General features: G+C 39.2%; 2 protein-coding genes across 4 annotated transcripts in view; both read right to left on the bottom strand.

The window, feature by feature from the left end:
• Positions 1-8: 8 nt before the first annotated feature.
• LOC124272344 lies at positions 9-8,042 on the bottom strand. Its single transcript, XM_046707519.1, has 6 exons — positions 7,844-8,042; positions 5,618-5,739; positions 4,976-5,005; positions 4,441-4,590; positions 2,051-2,234; positions 9-64 (listed from the first exon to the last, which is right to left on the bottom strand). The coding sequence occupies exons 1-6, from the start codon at positions 8,040-8,042 to the stop codon at positions 9-11; spliced, it is 741 nt and encodes a 246-aa protein (XP_046563475.1).
• LOC124272358 (mucin-4-like) overlaps positions 7,864-24,171 on the bottom strand; it is a 45,534-nt gene continuing 29,226 nt past the window's right edge. For 2 of the 3 annotated variants that reach the window (XM_046707529.1, XM_046707528.1), the window contains exons 2-11: positions 21,598-21,741; positions 21,035-21,273; positions 19,122-19,205; positions 17,180-17,563; positions 16,668-16,747; positions 15,093-15,156; positions 14,703-14,912; positions 13,408-13,512; positions 12,121-12,235; positions 7,864-7,983 (exon numbers count right to left, since the gene is read on the bottom strand). In XM_046707529.1, coding sequence (XP_046563485.1) covers positions 12,194-12,235; positions 13,408-13,512; positions 14,703-14,912; positions 15,093-15,156; positions 16,668-16,747; positions 17,180-17,563; positions 19,122-19,205; positions 21,035-21,273; positions 21,598-21,741 — 1,352 coding nt within the window. In that variant the 3' untranslated portion in view covers positions 7,864-7,983; positions 12,121-12,193. Of the gene's footprint in view, positions 7,984-12,120; positions 12,236-13,407; positions 13,513-14,702; positions 14,913-15,092; positions 15,157-16,667; positions 16,748-17,179; positions 17,564-19,121; positions 19,206-21,034; positions 21,274-21,597; positions 21,742-22,883; positions 23,154-24,171 lie in introns of all 3 variants that reach the window. The other variant, XM_046707527.1, reaches the window with a different exon arrangement.

The following is a 24,171-nucleotide window of genomic DNA, read 5'->3' as shown; positions in this document are numbered from 1 at the left end:
ACACAGAATTACTTTGTGCCATGTTGATAGAGAGTCTGGACCTCGGTATTACATACACATTTACCTGGCTAGCATGGCATATCATTCCCTTCTGCATCTTCAAAAACACAGAGAATTGGCAATTGTTACTGATGACAAACCTCGTCAGAAGAATATAGCAACACATGGCATATAGAAAACATTCCCTTCTGCATCTTCAAAAAACCACAGAGAATTGGCAATTGTTACTGATGACAAACCTCGTCAGAAGAATATAGCAACACATGGCATATAGAAAACATTCCCTTCTGCATCTTCAAAAAAAACACAGAGAATTGGCAATTGTTACTGATGACAAACCTCGTCAGAAGAATATAGCAACACATGGCATATAGAGAACATTCCCTTCTGCATCTTCAAAACCACAGAGAATTGGCAATTGTTACTGATGACAAACCTCTTCAGAAGAATATAGCAACACATGGCATATAGAGAACATTCCTTCTGCATCTTCAAAAACACAGAGAATTGGCAATTGTTACTGATGACAAACCTTCAGAAGAATATAGCAACACATGGCATACAGAAAACATTCCCTTCTGCATCTTCAAAACACAGAGAATTGGCAATTGTTACTGATGACAAACCTCGTCAGAAGAATATAGCAACACATGGCATACAGAAAACATTCCCTTCTGCATCTTCAAAAAAACCACAGAGAATTGGCAATTGTTACTGATGACAAACCTCATCAGAAGAATATAGCAACACATGGCATACAGAAAACATTCCCTTCTGCATCTTAAAAAAACACACAGAGAATTGGCAATTGTTACTGATGACAAACCTCGTCAGAAGAATATAGCAACACATGGCATATAGAAAACATTCCCTTCTGCATCTTCAAAACACAGAGAATTGGCAATTGTTACTGATGACAAACCTGCAGAAGAATATAGCAACACATGGCATACAGAGAAACATTCCCTTCTGCATCTTCAAAACACACAGAGAATTGGCAATTGTTACTGATGACAAACCTCGTCAGAAGAATATAGCAACACATGGCATACAGAAAACATTCCCTTCTGCATCTTCAAAAAAAACACAGAGAATTGGCAATTGTTACTGATGACAAACCTCGTCAGAAGAATATAGCAACACATGGCATACAGAAAACATTCCCTTCTTCATCTTCAAAAAAAACACAGAGAATTGGCAATTGTTACTGATGACAAACCTCGTCAGAAGAATATAGCAACACATGGCATACAGAAAACATTCCCTTCTGCATCTTCAAAAAAAACACAGAGAATTGGCAATTGTTACTGATGACAAACCTCGTCAGAAGAATATAGCAACACATGGCATACAGAAAACATTCCCTTCTGCATCTTCAAAAAACACAGAGAATTGGCAATTGTTACTGATGACAAACCTCGTCAGAAGAATATAGCAACACATGGCATATAGAAAACATTCCCTTCTGCATCTTCAAAAAAAACACAGAGAATTGGCAATTGTTACTGATGACAAACCTCGTCAGAAGAATATAGCAACACATGGCATATAGAAAACATTCCCTTCTGCATCTTCAAAAAAAACACAGAGAATTGGCAATTGTTACTGATGACAAACCTCGTCAGAAGAATATAGCAACACAGGGCATATAGAAAACATTCCTTCTGCATCTTCAAAAAACACCCAGCCAGAAGATATAGCAACACATGGCATGGCATACAGAAAAACATTCCCTTCTGCATCTTCAAAAAAAACCCAGAGAATTGGCAATTGTTACTGATGACAAACCTCGTCAGAAGAATATAGCAACACATGGCATATAGAGAACATTCCCTTCTGCATCTTCAAAAACAACCAGAGAATTGGCAATTGTTACTGATGACAAACCTCGTCAGAAGAATATAGCAGCACATGGCATATAGAAAACATTCCCTTCTGCATCTTCAAAAAAAACACAGAGAATTGGCAATTGTTACTAATGACAAACCTCGTCAGAAGACTATAAAGCATGACTCTGAACATGTGATAAAACATGGGATAGTTTACTCACGTGTGTCATCACATGTGCCATTGCCCGTGCAGTAACCAGGACAGAGGGTTTTCACGACCTGACGTGGAAGTATGGCTGTGTTGTTCTGCTGCTCCCAGGCTCCAGCATTCCTGGAAACAGAACTCAGGCATCTTGTCTGTACATCCTGTAGAGCAGATTCTGACCAATCCTGGTTGTCAGTCAGCTGGAAGTAAACAATGGACAATCACAAGGTTATGTAAATAACATTGGGTTCCTGGTCACAAGATGTTTAGGTGTGATGTTAAAGTCAAGCAGTGTTAAATGGGACAATTTTCAAATAAATGATGAAAGATTTTAATGCAAACATCCCATTATATTTGCCTGAAATGCTGTTTTCATTCTTCATTACAAAGTTATCCAGTATGACAATCTAGAAAAGTAAACAAGGTATTCAACATTGTCCAGATGCTGTTTTTGCTGATCATGTAATTTGATAGCCTTATCAAGACAGATGATAATTCTGAAGTTTATTGTGAAATCAGATATTACGAAGATATTTTCTTTAGATGAGGTGATCCTTTGGTGACATAACAAAGGTTGAATTTGAAAAGAAGATGGATGGAAGATGTAAACGAATATATGTACACTGGCATTCTTTTCAACCATACACTAAATTAAGGTATAACTGCTACTGAAATGTTGCTGAGAGATAAGAAAGCTTCTGTTCAAATGGTCTGTGTACAAAGGTACATGCAGTTGAACCAAGAATATATTATTAACTGAATGATTTACAAAATCAGCCAGCTTGGTTGTAAATGTGCAGGTTGTAAATGCATTGAATGTTAGGAAGCATTCATTTCCAATCATTCAGTTAGGTGTTGAGCTGATGCCATTCAATGAAGCTCAAATAGCCAGTTCCCTCCCACGTGTTTACGCTGCTGGAAATATAGGACAATTGTGAAGTCCTATCTGGTTCATATTTAGATCTGTGCACAAACACTTTCCGGAAGACTACATATGACAAGAAGTATTACTTCAACTTTTCCAATGTCAACTTTCCCATGATATCAGGCAAGGTTCAAGCAGCTCTGGCCTTTGGTGGCTAAGTTTTCGCAACTTTTGAGGAATAGTCAAACATTCTATTTCTATAAAGATAAAAGAGGATCATATGACTTTTTTCCGAAGTTGTTTGATAAGGGTTACATTATAAAAGTTCTTAGTAAAGCCCTTCAGAGTTTTTAGGGTAGATATAGCTAGGATATTTGAAACATTCAACGTAAGAAAAATAAAATGGTTGCCAAATGCTATTATATGTTTTGACTAGTTATATATGTTCTTGTGTTGCATTTAAAATATGTGTCTTTGCTAATGCTTGATTTATTTGAACACCTGGTGCCATTATGATTTGATAATGAATTCATAATCACATGATTCTGATATAGTTTGAATTGTACAATGAAAATTATTTCATGATTATTGGGCATAGTTGCTTTTACTCAGTTGGTATTCAATGTCCCAATGCTAGCTTTTACTGGGAAAGTGTGAGGTATGTTGTGTACACATATACTTATATTAGTTGCATCAAAAAACAGGTTAAGGCTCTTGGAAATGTCCAAACAACACCAGCCACACAATAGTAATATCACATTTGTTATTTTGATCACACAGATATCTCACTTTGATGGTTATTCAACGGACACATCACACCAACATCTCACTTTGATGATAACAGACACATGACACCAACATATCACTTTGATGATAACGTACACATCACACAGATATCTCACTTTGATGGTTATTCAACGGACACATCACACCAACATCTCACTTTGATGATAACAGACACATGACACCAACATATCACTTTGATGATAACGTACACATCACACAGATATCTCACTTTGATGATACTGGACCTATTGTACAGGCATCCCATAATTAACCCTTACTCTGCTGAACACTTAATAAATCTGAATCTGAATTGCATGATCAGGCCTACTGGGGAGATTATCTATGATCTGTAATCCATGAAAGTAAAAGATATTGATGTTGACACATCACCATATCGTCAGTCACAACAGAAATTTGAATACTGTACCCACAAACAATATATAACCTCAACACTATATTGATGATGCTCAGGGAGATGTGGGTTTATTATCATTGTCTTTCTTATGGAATTTTACAATTGGTTATAGTGTCAGAAGTTTGATTTATATATTTTTATACTTACTGGTGGACATCAATTCTGTTTAGTCACATTTGTTCTTGTATGTTTGTTAACGTAGAGAGTTTCATTGAAACTACATGGCATGTAAGTGGGTAGACCTGTGTTGAATGATGAGAAACAGATGTGATGCTTATTGACATATACACTTCACACCAGCTGTTTCCTGATGAATGTTGATACCACCCAATGTTCCTACCTTGATATCTTGGACACACTTTTGTATTTCTACAGTGTAGTTTTGGGGATCAAAGTTTGCACACTCCAACTGAGCTGATCTGACTTTGTTGGTACATAGGGTGCGGGCTTGTTCTTCTGTTGTGCCACTTGCAGTTGGCCAAGTTGCAGTCTACGAACAGACATAAACACACAGTTCAAATGTCATGAATGTTAAATATGCAGTCAGAGAAAGCTAAGTAGCATTATTACACAAGGAGGAGTTTACAATCACATTCACTGGCCTAGAAATAGTTATCTGTCATTCAACAACAATACATGCTGACTCCATGAACGATCTGACAACTCACAGTATTTACCTGAGATACTTAAACAGAATGGAAACTACCCCACAAGTGGAATACCTAAAACGTCCAAAAACATGTCCTGCACTAGACAAGGGCTTTGAGCAGTAAATACTAGTATACACTGTAAAACCTACTTGTGAGTCATGGTAATTGGGGTCATACTGGAACCTACTTGTGAGTCATGGTAATTGGGGTCATACTGGAACCTACTTGTGAGTCATGGATTGGGGTCACTAAAACCTACTTGTGAGTCATGGTTATTGGGGTCATACTAAAACCTACTTGTGAGTCATGGTAATTGGGGTCATACTAAAACCTACTTGTGAGTCATGGTAATTGGGGTCATACTAAAACCTACTTGTGAGTCATGGTTATTGGGGTCATACTAAAACCTACTTGTGAGTCATGGTAATTGGGGTCATACTGAAACCTACTTGTGAGTCATGGTAATTGGGGTCATACTAAAACCTACTTGTGAGTCATGGTAATTGGGGTCATACTGAAACCTACTTGTGAGTCATGGTAATTGGGGTCATACTGAAACCTACTTGTGAGTCATGGTAATTGGGGTCATACTAAAACCTACTTGTGAGTCATGGTAATTGGGGTCATACTAAAACCTACTTGTGAGTCATGGTAATTGGGGTCATACTAAAACCTACTTGTGAGTCATGGTTATTGGGGTCATACTAAAACCTACTTGTGAGTCATGGTAATTGGGGTCATACTAAAACCTACTTGTGAGTCATGGTAATTGGGGTCATACTGAAACCTACTTGTGAGTCATGGTAATTGGGGTCATACTGAAACCTACTTGTGAGTCATGGTAATTGGGGTCATACTAAAACCTACTTGTGAGTCATGGTAATTCGGGTCATACTTGAACCCTGTTGTTTGCCTTTTACGCCTGCCTGTAAACTGTGATAAGGACTGGTCCCGCTGATCCTTCAGTAGTTCTTGAGTGTATTCCACACCTGAAGTGTACAAGACATGACTCTCATACATCTACATGGGTTAGGCCATATCTACAGAAGTCATGGCACACCAGCTACATTACCAGGCAGCTCAATGTCATAGGTAGTCAATTCTTCAGGGATTAAGTCTTCAGGAAATATGTCTGTGTAATGTGGACTCCTTGCTGCGACAGGGAATATAAACTTTGAGGAACATTATCATGTTACTTAACATGACGCTGGCAAATTCCTATCCCATGAAAAATTTAAAACCACATATAATCTAAACACTAATTTTTCTAGATTATTGCAGAGTCATTAGTGCAGTTAAATCCTTCTTTAAAAGCAAACCAATCAATTTAGGAAACATCAACAAAAAAGTAAACCCAATATAACCATATATCTTCAACCTTCTGACAAGACAAAAAACTGGTTGTCAAGTTTATTACAGGTCTTTATTAGAAACAAAAACAAATCGTAATCAACACTGTATGAAATGGAACGTTATATTAGGAAATGAAATTGCAACAGATACTTGGCACAACTATAACCATATTAATAATAATAGTAGATTTGTATTGCGCTTTTCCATACTTGGATATTATGCTCAAAGCGCAGTGACATTTGATCAGAAGAAAGCTTGGCGGAAAAGATGGGTTTTGATAGCTGTTTTGAAGGCAGAACAGGTTTGACACTGGCGAACATCAAGGGGAAGATTGTTCCAGGCAGTGGCTGCAGCATATGAGAATTGCTTCAGTTTTCTCAGCGTTCAGCTGTAGCTTATTGTTGGTCATCCAAAGTTTGATTTCTTCACAACAATCGGATGTTCGGGAGATAGCCATGGCAGCTGCAGAAGGACTTGGTGTGAAAAGATTCCCTTTCGTTGTACAAAAGATACAGATCTCCAATGGTTTCAATACAAACTGCTTCATCATATTTTGCCAACGAATAGTAGACTTTTTAGAACGAAATATATCGACCATAACCAATGTAGCTATTGCTGAAATTCTATAGAAACAACGTCCCACTTCTTTCTGATTGTAGCAAGGTTACCCATATATGGCATATTGGCTAAATGACAAACTGGATTTAAATTTGAATTTCACAAGACAACAAATTCTTCTTGGATTCCATCATAAACATAATGACCCAATTAATGTGATCCTCATCCTTTTCAAAACTATTATTTTTAATTGTAAAACATCTGGTAATATGCCAACATTTCAGTTCATGTTGAAAAGGCTTACTCAATATTACAATTTAACCAAATATGCAGCTACGTCAAGTTCCAGAATCGAGGCTTCTTACAAATTCTGGTTTGCATGTCACAACCTGTTCAACGACTGATTTATTTTGCATTGTCATTGCTTCATGCTCTGTATAACCAAACTTGACTTAACCCCTTGATCTCTAGCCTGCATGTTGGAGCCCATGTGTAACTGTAATAATGGTATGAAAAATAACAAAATTATAAAAAAAACTGTTGAGGAGGCAGAACAAGATAAAAAAAAATGTTACCTAACATTCATATAGTCTTTCACAGTATTTCATAATTCAGTTTTTAGAAGATAAAATGTAAATGTTTGTACAATCTTCAAATGAAATCATGCTCCCCAGGGTGATACAGAATTCCACTGGACATGCACAACAGGCTGGGCTAAAGTAGAAAGTGTTCTTGTAATCTGTAAATTTTGGGCTAGAATAGAGAATCAAAATTCCCATTACAAAATACAACATCTATGGTAGAGAGTAATCAGTGTTGGCTATCTACTAAAACACAGTGTTCTCATGCCTGAATCTGATCCCCTCGGTGGTGATACATATTGATCTGTTTGTTTGTTGCTTCATGCCATTTTCAGGCATATTCAACCTGTATGTGATGGCTTTCTCCAGATAATCCCGTCAGGATCCGACAGTCTTTGTTTGACATCATGAGCATCAAATATACACAACTGCCATGCCATCACAGGGCTTCAATACTTTACCATAGATATGTTCAAAAGTCATTATTAGATTCAGGCCAATAACTCTCAACTTGACTGGTTACAAGTAGCTGCAGATTGCAGAGGGTCTCATTTGAAGCATACAGAATGTTTGAATATGATTGAATATTCGCTTTTCTCACCTGTTGAAATACTACACTCATCAATGTTCTGGGAATATCCGCACAACTTTTCTCCTCCCTCAGAACAAGAACAGTAAATACTGGATGTAAAGTCCTCAGATCCTTCATAACCAACATCATAGTAGCTGCCTGCAGAGACCCTGTGAATGGCAAAACACTTCAGTTTCCTTGTGTACAGTGAATAACAATACATTGCCATGTCCTATGCCTGTATTTTATGTTTGTGAAGATATTAAGAAGATTAAAGCTTCACAGTTTGACTGACTGTTTATCAGGTGAGGTGAAATTGGGTTTAACGTCGTACTTGAGAATATTTCGCTCATAAGACGACGTGCATGCGTGTGTATGTATGTGCGGCTGCTTGTACTAGCCCAGACTGAAGCTGGTTTTATAGTGCTAGCCCACTGAGATACCATGCGGCAGTGAAGCATGAATACCCCACTCAGACACATTATACTGACTCCGAGCCAACCAGTGCTTGTTGTACCCATTAATGCTGAGCGCCAGACAGGGACCAACAAGTACCATATTTTAACGTCTTTTGGTATGACGCAGTCGGGGATCGAACCCGCGACCTTCCGCTCTCCCGGACTGTTTATGAAGTCTCTCCTGATTATGATCCAAGTACCTGGTATCTTGTGTACTGAAATCAAGTATCCCTTTACAATTGCTATTTCTGAGTCGGTTTGTTCAAACAAAGATCTTATGAATGTCAATTAAACTGTTTTCTGTTATCTTCCAAATGATTGTTAAAACACTGATTTCTTTCTTTCGAATGAACATATAAAGTTCAGGGCAAAAACGGTGAACCTCTACTGAACTGGTTATATTTAGAATTGAGAGTTGATAATATACTGTAGTTCAGGTTATTTAGGAGATAAACCTAGTGTGTTTGAAAATCAGAGACATGCTTTACTGAATTGATGGCGACTAAATTTCAATTGGAACCGAACGCGTAGCGTGAGGTTTCAATTGAAATATTTAGTCGCCATCAATTCAGTAAAGCATGTCTCTGATTTTCAAACACACTACGGTTATCTCCATTCTACCATGACACATTTAAAATCGAACTTCCTCGCTTCTGCGGAAGACACTGCGTAATCCGCATGGGACTAGAGGCTTAATTGAACTCGTCTGTGAAGGGAGCGGTAGGTGCCGTTCAGTATTTTTTAACATTACATCATAACAATATTCTGTCCAAAGAAATCAAACTACTGTTTATTCAATGCAATTATGTAATACCCGAGATCTTGTTGTTTTTTTCATCCCAACTCCACACGACTAAAACCAGCCTATTGTTTTGTTTGCCGTGAAACTGTACCCCTGGCTACACTATAATGGAATCGTCTGACCTACTTATTTTCTTCGGTAGACAGTTACGCAACAGTTTGAAATGGCGCCGAGCCAGTGTTTACATTTTGCTAAAGGTTGAAATTTGAAGTGACAGTGGACAATATTTGACTGACTGTCGAACCTGAACCCTGCAGAATCGAAGAATAGATCCTTTCCTGATCAACCTACGACCTGTAACTCATCAAAGACTGTTGATTTTTATGACCGCCGATTATGATTTCACGCACTGCCTCATCCCCTCGCATGCGACACCCCAAAAGAGTGACAGTGTTGCTGCTTAGTGTACATGCGATTAACTTGTGATTCCTTGGAACTTTGTTTTCATCGCTTGGGACTGGACTGTGTCCAAGCCGTTTTTCAAAGTAGATGAACATAACAGTGACAACCTTGCGGGAAGCTGGCAAAGAGCAGAATTATTTTGTGAACGATGCAACGGATATGATGGAGTATGACTATGAGTGGCATAAATGTGATGTTTTCGCCAGACCGTTAGATCTATCTTGCAAATTTCCCATTCTAAACAGAATTAAATATACCATTTACCAGGTAGGTAAGTGTTTACTAATGTTTTGCTGCATATTTTGTATAGACAGGGATGTATTTTACAAGGCTTTCTGATTTATATGTTACATATTGTTTTGTTTATGTTTGGGGCTGTGTATTGTAATTGAGTTTGAATATTTTTATAAAAGAAGGTAATATGATCGTGAGGTTCCCTCATAATTGTGTGTGTGTGTGTGTGTTGGGGAGGGGGATCATATAATTGTATTTTTCGAAGTTTAAATAAATGTTTTATCAGCATTTCCATCACGTCTGTTGTGTTGATATTAGTCATGTTGGTGGTCAAGCTGAAGTAGTGCGGCAGTGTTCTATACGTGCGCAGTGAAGCGCAATGAAATCAAACGCATTTTTAATCCAAAAATTTCCAATTGCCTATGTGGAATATTCGAAGGCAGCGTAAAAATCCATGGTGTTGTTGTTATGATCCGCCATCATTATGGTCAAACGGAAGTAGTTCTCACAATAATATTTGTCAATGCGTGGTGAAGCGGCTTTACAATTGATGCCGTCTGATTTTTCTGAACAACCAATCAGAATCTAGTATTTTCTTGATTCATGGTAGAATTGTTAAATAACAAGTGTAAAAGAAAATGAACAACATCCAAGATTCAGGGTGTCACATTTTATTCTACCATGAATCAAGAAAATACTAGATTCTGATTGGTTGTTCAGAAAAATCAGACGGCATCAATTGTGGATTGAAAACAAAGTTCCAAGGAATCACAAGTTAGTCGCATGTACACTAAGCAGCAACACTGTCACTCTTTTGGGGTGTCGCATGCCGGGGATGAGGCAGTACGTGAAATCATAATCGGCCGGTCATAAAAATCAACAGTCTTTGATGAGTTACAGGTCGTAGGTTGATCAGGAAAGGATCTATTCTTCGATTCTGCAGGGTTCAGGTTCGACAGTCAGTCAAATATTGTCCACTGTCACTTCAAATTTCAACCTTTCGCAAAATGTAAACACTGGCTCGGCCGCCATTTCAAACTGTTGCGTAACTGTCTACTTCGAAGAAAATAAGTAGGTCAAGCGATTCCATTATAGTGTAGCCAGGGGGTACAGTTTCACGGCAAAACAAAACAATAGGCTGGTTTTAGTCGTGGGTGGAGTTGGGATGAAAAACAACAAGATCTCGGTATTACATAATTGCATTGAATAAACAGTAGTTTGATTTCTTTGGACAGAATATTGTTATGATGTAATGTTAAAAAATACTGAACGGCACCTACCGCTCCCTTCACAGACGAAGTTCAATTCGCCTCTCGTCCCATGCCGGATTACGCAGTGTCTTCCCGCAGAGGCGAGGAAGTTCGATTTTAAATGTGTCATGGTAGAATGGAGATAACCCTAGTGTGTTTGAAAATCAGAGACATGCTTTACTGAATTGATGGCGACTAAATATTTCAATTGAAACCTCACGCTACGCGTTCGGTTCCAATTGAAATTCAGTAAAGCATGTCTCTGATTTTCAAACACACTAGGTTTATCTCCTAATTATCGGGTTCCTAAGCTTGCATTATTTTGTGTCGCATTTTAGACTAGACCCTCGCACTCGCATTAAATTCGTGACGCATTATTTTCATGATTTACAGTATAGAAACTGTTTGGTCTCGTTTGGTTGCCCTTTGTCAGAGTGACCTTTTAGAAACAGCTTTCATCACTTCAGTCTTGTCACTTCTGTGACTGACTGACTGACTGAGTTTGGTTTTACGCCGCTTTTAGCAATATTCCAGCAACATCACGGCAGGGGACACCAGAAATGGGCTTCACACAGTGTACCCATGTGGGGATTCAAACCCGGGTCTCCGGCGTGACGAGCCAACGCTTTAACCACTAGGCTACCCCACTGCCCTGCACTTCTGTGACAACAATAGAAAGATAGACAAGCATTGTTTTATATAGAGTGGCCTGGCTTGAAGTGAGTGAGTGAGTGATTGAGTTTAGTTTTACGCTGCACTTTGCAATATTCCAGCTATATGGCGGCGGTCTGAAAATAATCGAGTCTGGACCAGACAATCCAGTGATCAACAGCATTAGCATCTATCGGCGTAATTGCGAAACGATGACATGTGTCAACCAAGCCAGCGAGACTGACCAACCGATCCAGTTAGTCGCCTCTTACGACAAGCATGGGTTACTGAAGGTTCTTTCTAGCCTGGACATTCACAGGTCGCCTGGCTTGAAGAAGAACATTGGTAGAGTATTAAAATAAAGTTGTTAAACTGTTTGACATGTGTGTGTCAGAGGTTAGACAACTGAAATACCTATAACACATGTAATACTAGATTCTATGTATAACTGTGTGTGAAGTGAATACTAGCGCCTGAGAATGCATTGGGGATGTAGAATCATCAGCTAACCTCCAAGACTTGGCGAAGTCTAGTGGTTCATTACTGATGCCTGTTATGCTGTACACAGTTGTATTCTTGTCTGTTAAGTCATTCGTTTTGTCACCATCATATATGCCACAGAGACCTATAACAGAGAATAATTGCGTTGCTTGCATCTGACTGCAAATTTACAAAGTAGTATGATAGCACTGTAGTTGAGCTGGACCCAGACACAGGAAACTGACAACAAAGGCATCTCCTGGAAGCATGAACATTCAAACATGTTTATAATAAACAGAGATGACTAACCAACAAACAAGAACAGGAACTGAATGTTCCACTGATCTGCAAAAACAATCTCCATTGTTTTCAACGAGTAACAATTTTGTTATGATGTTAATCATACTGCTACTTACTATGAAGTCACCAAAGTTGAATGCCAATCATAATGCTTTGAATGTTATAATGCTTGGACATCTTTGTGAAATATCAAGTTTTGAATATGTAAAAAGATTTTTTAATCCTAATGATTTGAAAAACATTTTATAACAAGAAATGTACATGGTAACGTCAGATTCCTTATTCAGCATTTTGAGTGAACATAAACAAACCATTAAGATCAACACATATACCAAATGTTATTACATTTGAATGGAAGTGTGATGATGTGGGCTGAAATACACACAAGCTGTGATATCTGCTCAACTCAGCGGGATCAGCTAACTATCTGTGATACAGGAAATACAAACAATAACTGGGTACTGAGTTTGCAAGAAGTAAATGCCTACTATACTTTGAAATATCACTTACTAGTACCAGTACGTGAATTCTAAATACCGGCACTACATGTATTTCAATGGAGTAATAACTTCAGTTTTCATTAATACATGCCAAGGACCACGTTCAGTCCACATGTGGGATGCAGATCTGCATAAATGGATCAGTGCTGATGACTTTTTCTATGTTCCCATGTGGTCCACAAGAACACAGGGTGAAGAGGAGCACACCAACATATGTTATATTTGGGATTACACTTTTACACAGGTAAATTGGCACGTCAATCACGGCTGAAAGCTATGAATACACAATGCCATTTAACACATGTTATATTTGGGATGGGTGTGCTGGCTATTAGGTGCATTGTGTATTTTCTGTGACAGAGGTCTCTCTTAACATGTGACAGGACCAGCATGTGCACATGAGACAGGTCAACTGCAAGACTAAGTCAACAAAAAAAATGTAAATTCTAACATAAGGATTAACAAAATCTTCATAACTAGTAACAAAAAAGGTTGCGCACACAAGTCTTAAGCTTACCTTGTGAGAGCGTCCAATGACCCAAGCTGAAGGCTCCACCCACACATTCATGAATATGTCTGCTAGTGTTGAAACAGTCACCTTTGAGCCACATGGTAACAGAATCTGAAACCAGCATGCACTGCTTGATAAGTGAACCACCATATGACCACACATAGTAAACTGTCTGTATGACCACACATACCTGAACTGTCTGTATGACCACACATACTGAACTGTCTGTATGACCACACATAGTCTCAACTGTCTGTATGGCCACACATACTGAACTGTCTGTATGACCACACATAGTCAACTGTGTGTATGACCACACATACTGAACTGTCTGTATGACCACACATAGTCAACTGTCTGTATGACCATACATACTGAACTGTCTGTATGACCACACATAGTCAACTGTCTGTATGACCACACATACTGAACTGTCTGTATGACCATACATACTGAACTGTCTGTATGACCACACATACTCAACTGTGTGTATGACCACACATACTGAACTGTCTGTATGACCACACATAGTCAACTGTCTGTATGACCACACATAGTCAACTGTCTGTATGACCACACATACTGAACTGTCTGTATGACCACACAGTCAGCTGTCTGTATGACCACACATACTGAACTGTCTGTATGACCACACATACTGAACTGTCTGTATGACCACACATACTGAACTGACTGTATGACTACACATAGTCAATTGCAACTGTGTGTATGACCACACATACTGAACTGTCTGTATGACCACACATAGTCAACTGTGTGTATGACCACACATACTGAACTGTCTGTATGACCACACATAGTCAGCTGTCTGTATGACCACACATAGTCAACTGTCTGTATGACCACACATACTGAACTGTCTGTATGACCACACATACTGAACTCTCTGTATGACCACAGTCAACTGTCTGTATGACCACACATACTGAACTGTCTGTATGACCACACATACTCAACTGTGTGTATGACCACACATACTGAACTGTCTGTATGACCACACCTTGTGTACTGTCTGTATGACCACACCTTGTGTATTGTCTCTATGACCACACCTTGTGTACTGTCTGTATGACCACACCTTGTGTACTGTCTGTATGACCACACCTTGTGTACTGTCTGTATGACCTCACCTTGTGTACTGTCTGTATGACCACACCTTGTGTACTGTCTGTATGACCACACCTTGTGTACTGTCTGTATGACCTCACCTTGTGTACTGTCTGTATGTGAACAGTGAACTGTGACGTCAACTTTGACCTGTATCTTCACCATGTACTTACCCTATACGTATTGCCTTCCTCCTCCTGGTAGATTTTGGTTCTAGGTGTGAGTGATTTCCTGAAATATTGCTTTACTTTGAGAGGCAGTTTCTCTGTAGTGTTTGTCGGGACTATGTCACACTTATTGATCTGTATGACATCATTACCACTGCGGATAGATGTGCCACACACCCCGCTGCCAAGACCGACTCGTCTCATGTAAATGCGAACCTGTTCCAATACATCATGATATTCATTAAACACTTCTCTGTGTGATATTCATCAAACAATTTTTCTTTGAGTAAATATATTTTCTGTAGCACGTAGTTACAACATACACATGGGCGCTGCTTTGCTATATACACTTAGTCCCTTGACTTAAAAATATTGTCAGTGAAGTTGTTCACCTACCTCTGTCTCCAGCTCTGTGTGTCTGTACATGATAAACTCTCCTTCAAGCATCACGTCATAGTGCCTGTAGAAACAACACCCATCTAAACCACAATGTCCAAACTCTACTAACCTAAACAAGAAAGTTCAGAAAGTTGCAAGCACTCCATGTTTACTGACATCATGCAGATTGTTTAGTACTTGTCTTAATACTATGCTGCCACTTAAAGACACAATGTCCCGCTAGTTTCAGTAACTGCCACTGCTGCTTTAATCACCCTCACAATTTCTAAATAACAACTTTTTGGTTTTGTTATGATACTTCTGCATAGATCCATATACCACTGACAAGCAAGAGCTTGAGGTTTCTAAATATAACATATTTTAGTTTGATGAACCAAAATCACCTCTTTTATTTGTAATAACATCAACTCCAAACAAACAAACCAAACAGCCTCTTAACATTAACTGACAAATGTAGTTGTCTTAGTTTTTATACATACCAGCAAATGGGCAGCATGCCAGATATATATCAACATAAATTGGTTCCTAAAATAGCACCTGCATTTCTGGGAACAAGAGGTGCAATGTGGGAACATGAGGTGCAATGTGGGAACATGAGGTGCAATGTGGGAACATGAGGTGAAATGTGGAACATGAGGTGCAATGTGGAACATGATGTGCAATGTGGGAACAAGAGGTGCAATGTGGAACATGATGTGCAATGTGGGAACATGAGGTGCAATGTGGGAACAAGAGGTGCAATGTGGAACATGAGTTGCAATGTGGAACATGATGTGCAATGTGGGAACAAGAGGTGCAATGTGGAACATGATGTGCAATGTAAGAACAAGAGGTGCAATGTGGGAACAAGAGCTGCAATGTGGAAAATGAGTTGCAATGTGAGAACATGGGGTGCAATGTGGGAACAAGAGCTGCAATGCGGGAACATGAGGTGCAATGTGGGAACATGAGGTGCAATGTGGAACATGATGTGCAATGTTGGAACAAGATGTGCAATGGGGAACATGTAGTGCAATGTGGAACATGATGTGCAATGTGGGAACAAGAGGTGCAATGTCGGAACATGAGGTGCAATGTGGGAACAAGCCATGCAATGTGGGAACAAGAGGTGCAATGTGGGAACATGAGGTGCAATGTGGGAACATGAGGTGCAATGTCGGAAAATGAGGTGCAATGTGGGAACAAGATGTGCAATGTGGAACATGAGGTGCAATTTGGAACATGAGGTGCAATGTGGGAACAAGATGTGCAATGTGGGAAAATGAGGTGCATTGTGGGAACATGAGGTGAAATGTGGGAACAAGAGGTGCAATGTGGAACATGAGGTGCAATGTGGGAACATGAGGTGAAATGTGGGAACAAGAGGTGCAATGTGGAACATGAGGTGCAAATTGGAACATGAGGTCCTAGGTTGAAACAACCATGACATGCTCTGTCACAGGCTGTCAAAATCTAATCTAATATACAGGTCACTGTGATATTGTTCAACATATATTCATTAACTGGAGGTACAATTGTGTGTTTTACCACTCACTGACCACTGGTACTGATGATAGTGGCAGATTTACTTACAGGAGATCAAATGTTGTCAGGTGAGGATCTGCTGTTGCTCCACAGAGTGCATTCTCCATGTCCCTGTCGATGATTGTAATCTGCCACAATCAAAGTGGTGGGAGATATATTATTTGAAAAACAAAATAACAGTTACTATGGCAATATCACTCAATGTATGTCATATGAGTTTATATAGCCTGTGGACAAATTTGACTTTCAAGCTGACATTTATTATCAGTTCAAATGAATGTATTATTTTATTTAAACTGTTTTGAATTTCCCTGATCATGTTATAATACATATATAATTAATGTATAAATTATATGAATAGAGCAATGATAGAATACAAAATATGCCAAGCAATTACATGTTACATACATGCATTGGATAATGTCTAGGTCCTGAAATGTTAAATTGTCATATGACTCCGACTTTCTGGAAATACATACAACATGATTGACAAGGCACACTTTACCTCTTCATGTAGTCAGTAATCAAAGTTGATGTAATAATAAAGCTCTATAACAAACCTCTAGTGCTTTTATCAGCGTAATGTTGTCTCTTGACCCAACTCGATCTCTCTGATAGATGTTCACGGTTACATTTGTGTCTTGTGCATGGGATATGCGATCCAGGACAGAGTGTAGGCTGATACTTGCTGTGGTGACTGACATCCTGGCACCACAAACAGCATTCTCTACACTAAAGCCAGCAGACTTTATAACCAGTGGGTCAATAGTACGCTGAGACCCAACACACTTCCTACTGTTCATGGCCACAACTGCTGCCTCAGCATACACACTGCATGCTTCACCATACATGAGGGGGCAGTACATGTCTGGCCTGATGCCCATATCCACTCCAATGTCAACAGATAATCCTTCAATGAGCTGCATGGAGCCTGGTGTAGTCACCTGGACAGACAGACAGAACAAGGTCAAAGTACTAAATGCACTGCAATTATGTGTGCACAGGTACCAGGGGTTGTGACAACCAGGCAGTAGGGACTTTGCATGTGTGTGCCTACCAGTCATAGGTGTTATTGTGATTGGCAAAGAGGTAGCAAATGTTTTATCAGATGACATAAATGGTGACATTGAAGCTTTAATAAAGCAACTATATCAGTAAACTGATGTCTCTGGAAATACACTCAGCATACCACTGGATACCCCCTGTTGTAAACTTTATACTCTTACAATGACAGAGCATAAAATATATCTTCAATGTTCATGTACTTACAGAATGTGTTACACTGTTGTATTACCTAGAACATGGTGGGTGTTGTCTACACTGTTATACTAATACAAACATGGAGGGTATCTTCCATACTGTTGTACTGTGACCTTTTTGTGTCAACATATAATGTAGGTCATCCCCTAATGTAATCTTTCTGCCATGTTAATACACAGCTGAGTACGACATAGAGGGTATCTTCTACACTGCTGTACTGAGTAGGGCATAGAGGGTATCTTTGACACTGCTGTACTGAGTACAACATAGAGGGTATCTTCTACACTGCTCTAATGAGTACGACATAGAGGGTATCTTCTACACTGCTGTACTGAGTAGGGCAGAGAGGGTATCTTTGACACTGCTGTACTGAGTAGGACATTGAGGGTATCTTTGACAACTGTTCTACTGAGTAGGACAATAGAGGGTATCTTTGATACTGCTGTACTGAGTAGGGCATAGAGGGTATCTTTGACACTGCTGTACTGAGTAGGGCATAGAGGGTATCTTTGAAACTGCTGTACTGAGTAGGGCATAGAGGGTATCTTTAACACTGCTTTACTGAGTAGGGCATAGAGGGTATCTTTGACAACTGCTGTACTGAGTAGGGCATAGAGGGTATCTTTGAAACTGCTGTACTGAGTAGGAAATAGAGGGTATCTTTGAAACTGCTGTACTGAGTAGGACATAGAGGGTATCTTTGACACTGCTTTACTGAGTAGGGCATAGAGGGTATCTTTGACAACTGTTGTACTGAGTAGGACATAGAGGGTATCTTTGAAACTGCTGTACTGAGTAGGACATAGAGGGTATCTTTGACACTGCTTTACTGAGTAGGGCATAGAGGGTATCTTTGACAACTGTTGTACTGAGTAGGACATAGAGGGTATCTTCTACACTTCTTTGATTGGCATTCTAGAAGTTGGGTAGATGAAGAATGAGGACTATTTTTATGGATATACAACTTCTTTATTCTTTATAGGCGACGTTTCGACATAGATTCTAATGTCGTTGTCAAGCAAGTGGTACATGGGAAGTATTTTGGGTGATATATATATTGGTGAAACATCAAGACCAGTCACCATTAGGATCAAAGAACACCAGGCCTCAGTAAGAAACAAAGACTCTAAGTCTGCCATAACCGACCACCTTAAAGCCAACCCAAACCACAACATCAGTTGGAACACCACCAAAGTCATCGAAAGGAACCAGCCTGATTTCAAGTAAACCATAAATAATCACCTTGAACTGGAAATGATAGTACTGTTCACTTGTCAGTTCTGAGCTCTGACAGTTACTGATGGATGCTGTGGCATTGCAGCCAATCTGAAACAAACAAACACTGTATAATTCAGTATCAACAAAGGAACAAGAAAACACTGACATACAGAGGCATCACTTCACCTGAATGCAATCTTCTGTTATTCACAATTAATATTTCTGTCATCTAATATTGATTTCTATGGGACCTCTGCACAATAAGCACAATATTTCCCCTTTCTGTTCACATCAATGAAAGTCCTGAAAAGCCTTGCCAAAACATAAAGGTTCTTTCTTTTCAGGACGCATACTGATTTCAGATAATATTATTAATGGATTTATATTTAATACCTATGTACTAACATAAAAGACAAGTCACCAACAAATACAGCCCTGGTAGCCTATTCAGTCAAACAAAGTTAAATATTGTGATCAGGTAATATACTGAAAAGGTAAGTACCGCTCACTCACCATCCTTCATAGTCAAACATGTCAATTGTGTTGACATATTGAGGTCACCAATGCTGTGTATTAACCTACATGTTGACATATTGAGGTCACCAATGCTGTGTATTAACCTATGTGTTGACATATTGAGGTCACCAATGCTGTGTATTAACCTATGTGTTGACAGAAGTGGGGTCACCAATGCTGTGTATTAACCTACGTGTTGATATATTGAGGTCACCAATGCTGTGTATTAACCTACGTGTTGACATATTGAGGTCACCAATGCTGTGTATTAACCTGTGTTGACATATTGAGGTCACTGATGCTGTGTATTAACCTACGTGTTGACATAGTGGGGTCACTGATGCTGTGTATTAACCTATGTGTTGACATATTGAGGTCACCAATGCTGTGTATTAACCTGTGTTGACATATTGAGGTCACCAATGCTGTGTATTAACCTATGTGTTGACATAGTTGGGTCACCAATGCTGTGTATTAACCTATGTGTTGACATATTGAGGTCACCAATGCTGTGTATTAACCTACGTGTTGAAATAGTGGGGTCACTGATGCTGTGTATTAACCTATGTGTTGACATAGTGGGGTCACCAATTCTGTGTATTAACCTACATGTTGACATAGTGGGGTCACCAATGCTCTGTATTAACCTATGTGTTGACATATTAAGGTCACCAATGCTGTGTATTAACCTGTGTGTTGACATATTGAGGTCACCAATGCTGTGTATTAACCTACGTGTTGAAATAGTGGGGTCACTGATGCTGTGTATTAACCTATGTGTTGACATAGTGGGGTCACCAATTCTGTGTATTAACCTACATGTTGACATAGTGGGGTCACCAATGCTCTGTATTAACCTATGTGTTGACATATTGAGGTCACCAATGCTGTGTATTAACCTGTGTTGACATATTGAGGTCACCAATGCTGTGTATTAACCTACGTGTTGACATATTGAGGTCACCAATGCTGTGTATTAACCTATGTGTTGACAGAAGTGGGGTCACCAAGGCTGTGTATTAACCTACGTGTTGACATATTGAGGTCACCAATGCTGTGTATTAACCTACGTGTTGACATATTGAGGTCACCAATGCTGTGTATTAACCTGTGTTGACATATTGAGGTCACTGATGCTGTGTATTAACCTACGTGTTGACATAGTGGGGTCACTGATGCTGTGTATTAACCTATGTGTTGACATAGTGGGGTCACTGATGCTGTGTATTAACCTACGTGTTGACATAGTGGGGTCACTGATGCTGTGTATTAACCTACATGTTGACATAGTGGGGTCACTGATGCTGTGTATTAACCTACATGTTGACATAGTGGGGTCACCAATGCTGTGTATTAACATGGCAGAAAGATTACATTAGGGGATGACCTACATTATATGTTGACACAAAAAGGTCACTTACCCCTTTAGCTAAGACGTTGTTTCGCTCTTCATTGCTGAGAGATGAGGAGTCCAATTGGGCATAAAATCTGTCATTAAGTTCATCGGTCTTTAATATTGTGCTTCCTACCACCCATTTGACTGTATAGGTGACCCCTGTGTCAGCAACCTTTTGCACTCGACAGGAAAAGGTGACTTTGGTCATTGAGGAACTGTATGTCAAAGTTGGACGTTGGGTCATTTGCAGGTTACTGGCAGCACCTGGAAAGAAAGCAAATTCACTTTAGGATGTGTTTGACTTTATGCATGAACTTGGTAACTTGTCATCAGTACCTTGCATGAAAGGTCACATATTTCATAAAATAATGAGAATGAGTATAGCATTCTTTCAAGAATTCTCACAGACATTTCATTCTTTAAAAAGAGTACCATTCTTCATTAGATGGTGTAATGTGTGGAATATGTGTGAACTCTGATGTAGAGGAACTGAGAACACAAACGGAATCCAAGTCAAACACACTGTGCATACTCTCTCATTTGCCAACAAAATGTTCAGTAAATTCCTGCAGTGTTTCCACCTCTAACCTGCACATGATGGAACTGATGTTGATGTGATCACTGAGGATGTCGACTGCGGCGGCAATGCACTGGGAGAAGCTGTAGCGACAGCAGATGTCGGGCTGGGAGAAAGAGAAGTGTCAGCTCCACTTGAGGTATGGGTGTCCACATCTACACAGATATCATCAATTCATTACTTACAAATGGGCATGATTACACAATGCCATTTAGATGGGTATTTTGTTACTCTCTCTACACATGGTAAGTAGATTAATGATCTGCTTCTTTTTTCCAATGAAAGAATTCAAATTGTAGCACTTTAGGTCAGTTACTTTGTTACCAATTTGTCCCTGTTCATGCACCAACAACTATGGCTACCTTCAAAATGAAAGCAAACCCCCTGGCACTTTAGTTGCATCACATCAGGTCAGACATCACTCACTTACTTGATACACCTGCTGATTGTGACTTTCCTTAAACATGGATACCATTTTAATATAAAGTGAACCTCTTCCCATTCCCAATAAAAGTGTTCAAACTGAAATATTTAGAACCAATGCAAAGTAGAAAATGCAAGCCGTTGAAATATGCAGATCAACACATAACATGTAAAGCAACACCACACAGAGATGCAGTCAAACAACCAGAAACATTTACAGAGTCCAGAATAATCTCAAACTTACAAACTTGGCCAGTGACATATAATACCCCAGAGTCACTATTAATATTCAGTTTGTTAGCAAACTTGGAGCTCTTTAACACAAAACAAATAGTTCACATGGTATGAATGGTTTGTTCACATCAAGTTTCAATGGTTTGTTCAAGCAGCCGACTTCAGGAAACATGAATGTATTCTCAAATAATGAATTTTTGCAATGTGTCAGTAGAGTTAATGTTTCTTTCTTTGTTCTGTAACGCCACACTCAGCAATACACCAACTATATGGTGACAGTGTATGAAAGGTAAGTCTGAACCACACAATCCAGTGATCAACAGCAATGAGATAGAAACAATTACTTGCAACTAATTATCAGAAATCTGCCACAACCATATTACAATTTTATTCTGGTCATGCATTTACATCCACACATATTCTCATTTCCAGTTTACAGCCTACAGAATAGAAAGGCATTTCGCTCACACTAACTGCACCTTTCTTGCAATTTTCACCTGCCAGTTCTTAATTTGGGAACTTCAAACATTTAATTTATTTACATCAATATAATTACTTCCAGAGATCATGTGCTATACTCAAAACTCTGACACTGGTAACTAATTAGTAGGAAGCTACAATGTATTACCATCTGACATACCTGCTGTGCTTGTGGGAGTTGTTGAAATTATTGTTGATACTTGTGTGCTGGGTGTTGTTGAAACATCAGAACTACTCCTTGTATTACTGGGAGAAATTACTATCTGAGTGTTTGTTGTGTCAATGCTGGAAGAAGTAACTGTTGGTGCTTGGGCGCTCATTGCTGCAGTGCTGGAGGAACTTGTTATGTCTGAAGAGGGATTTGTCTGAGCCCTGGTTGGGGTCACACTCAAAGACAGCTGTGAGCTATGACTGGATGATAGCGTCAGATCTGAGATATGGTAGAGGAAGGTACTTCACAATATGACTTTATGGCTACATATATAGTATCTGTCTGACTGACCGCCTGAGTTTGGTTTTACGCCGCTTTTAGCAATATTCCAGCAACATCACGGCGGGGGACACCAGAAATGGGCTTCACACATTGTACCCATGTGGGGATTCGAACCCGGGTCTTCGGCATGACGAGCCAACGCTTTAACCACTAGGCTACCCCACCGCCCTATAGTATCTGTGCTGTATTAGGATATATAGAGTGTGTAATGAGCTACAAGGTGCAACACTATCATTTAGTAACTTATACAGGTGCATATATTTCAGTTACCAGTCATTGGGGCATTTAGGAAGTTACAGTACTTGGTAAATGATACTTATACATTGTCAACATCAGGCAACACATGAACACATATACACTGATGAATTCTGTTTTACTTATGAATGATTTTCCTTTGGTCCTGTGTAAAGAGCAGATGGCACAATCAGGTAACAATAGGCAACAATGACAACAGAAAGTAGATAGAAGAGTGATAATATTCAGTTTGTTAGCAAACTTGGAGCTCTTTAACACAAAACAAATAGTTCACATGGTATGAATGGTTTGTTCACATCAAGTTTCAATGGTTTGTTCAAGCAGCCGACTTCAGGAAACATGAATGTATTCTCAAATAATGAATTTTTGCAATGTGTCAGTAGAGTTAATGTTTCTTTCTTTGTTCTGTAACGCCACACTCAGCAATACACCAACTATATGGTGACAGTGTATGAAAGGTAAGTCTGAACCACACAATCCAGTGATCAACAGCAATGAGATAGAAACAATTACTTGCAACTAATTATCAGAAATCTGCCACAACCATATTACAATTTTATTCTGGTCATGCATTTACATCCACACATATTCTCATTTCCAGTTTACAGCCTACAGAATAGAAAGGCATTTCGCTCACACTAACTGCACCTTTCTTGCAATTTTCACCTGCCAGTTCTTAATTTGGAAACTTCAAACATTT

Source organism: Haliotis rubra, unplaced genomic scaffold (genome assembly GCF_003918875.1).
Source record: "Haliotis rubra isolate DU_JTF1 unplaced genomic scaffold, ASM391887v1 Scf169, whole genome shotgun sequence".
NCBI lineage: Eukaryota > Metazoa > Mollusca > Gastropoda > Lepetellida > Haliotidae > Haliotis > Haliotis rubra.
Note: the sequence above shows the minus strand (reverse complement) of the source record. Positions and strands in the feature narration are given on the sequence as shown.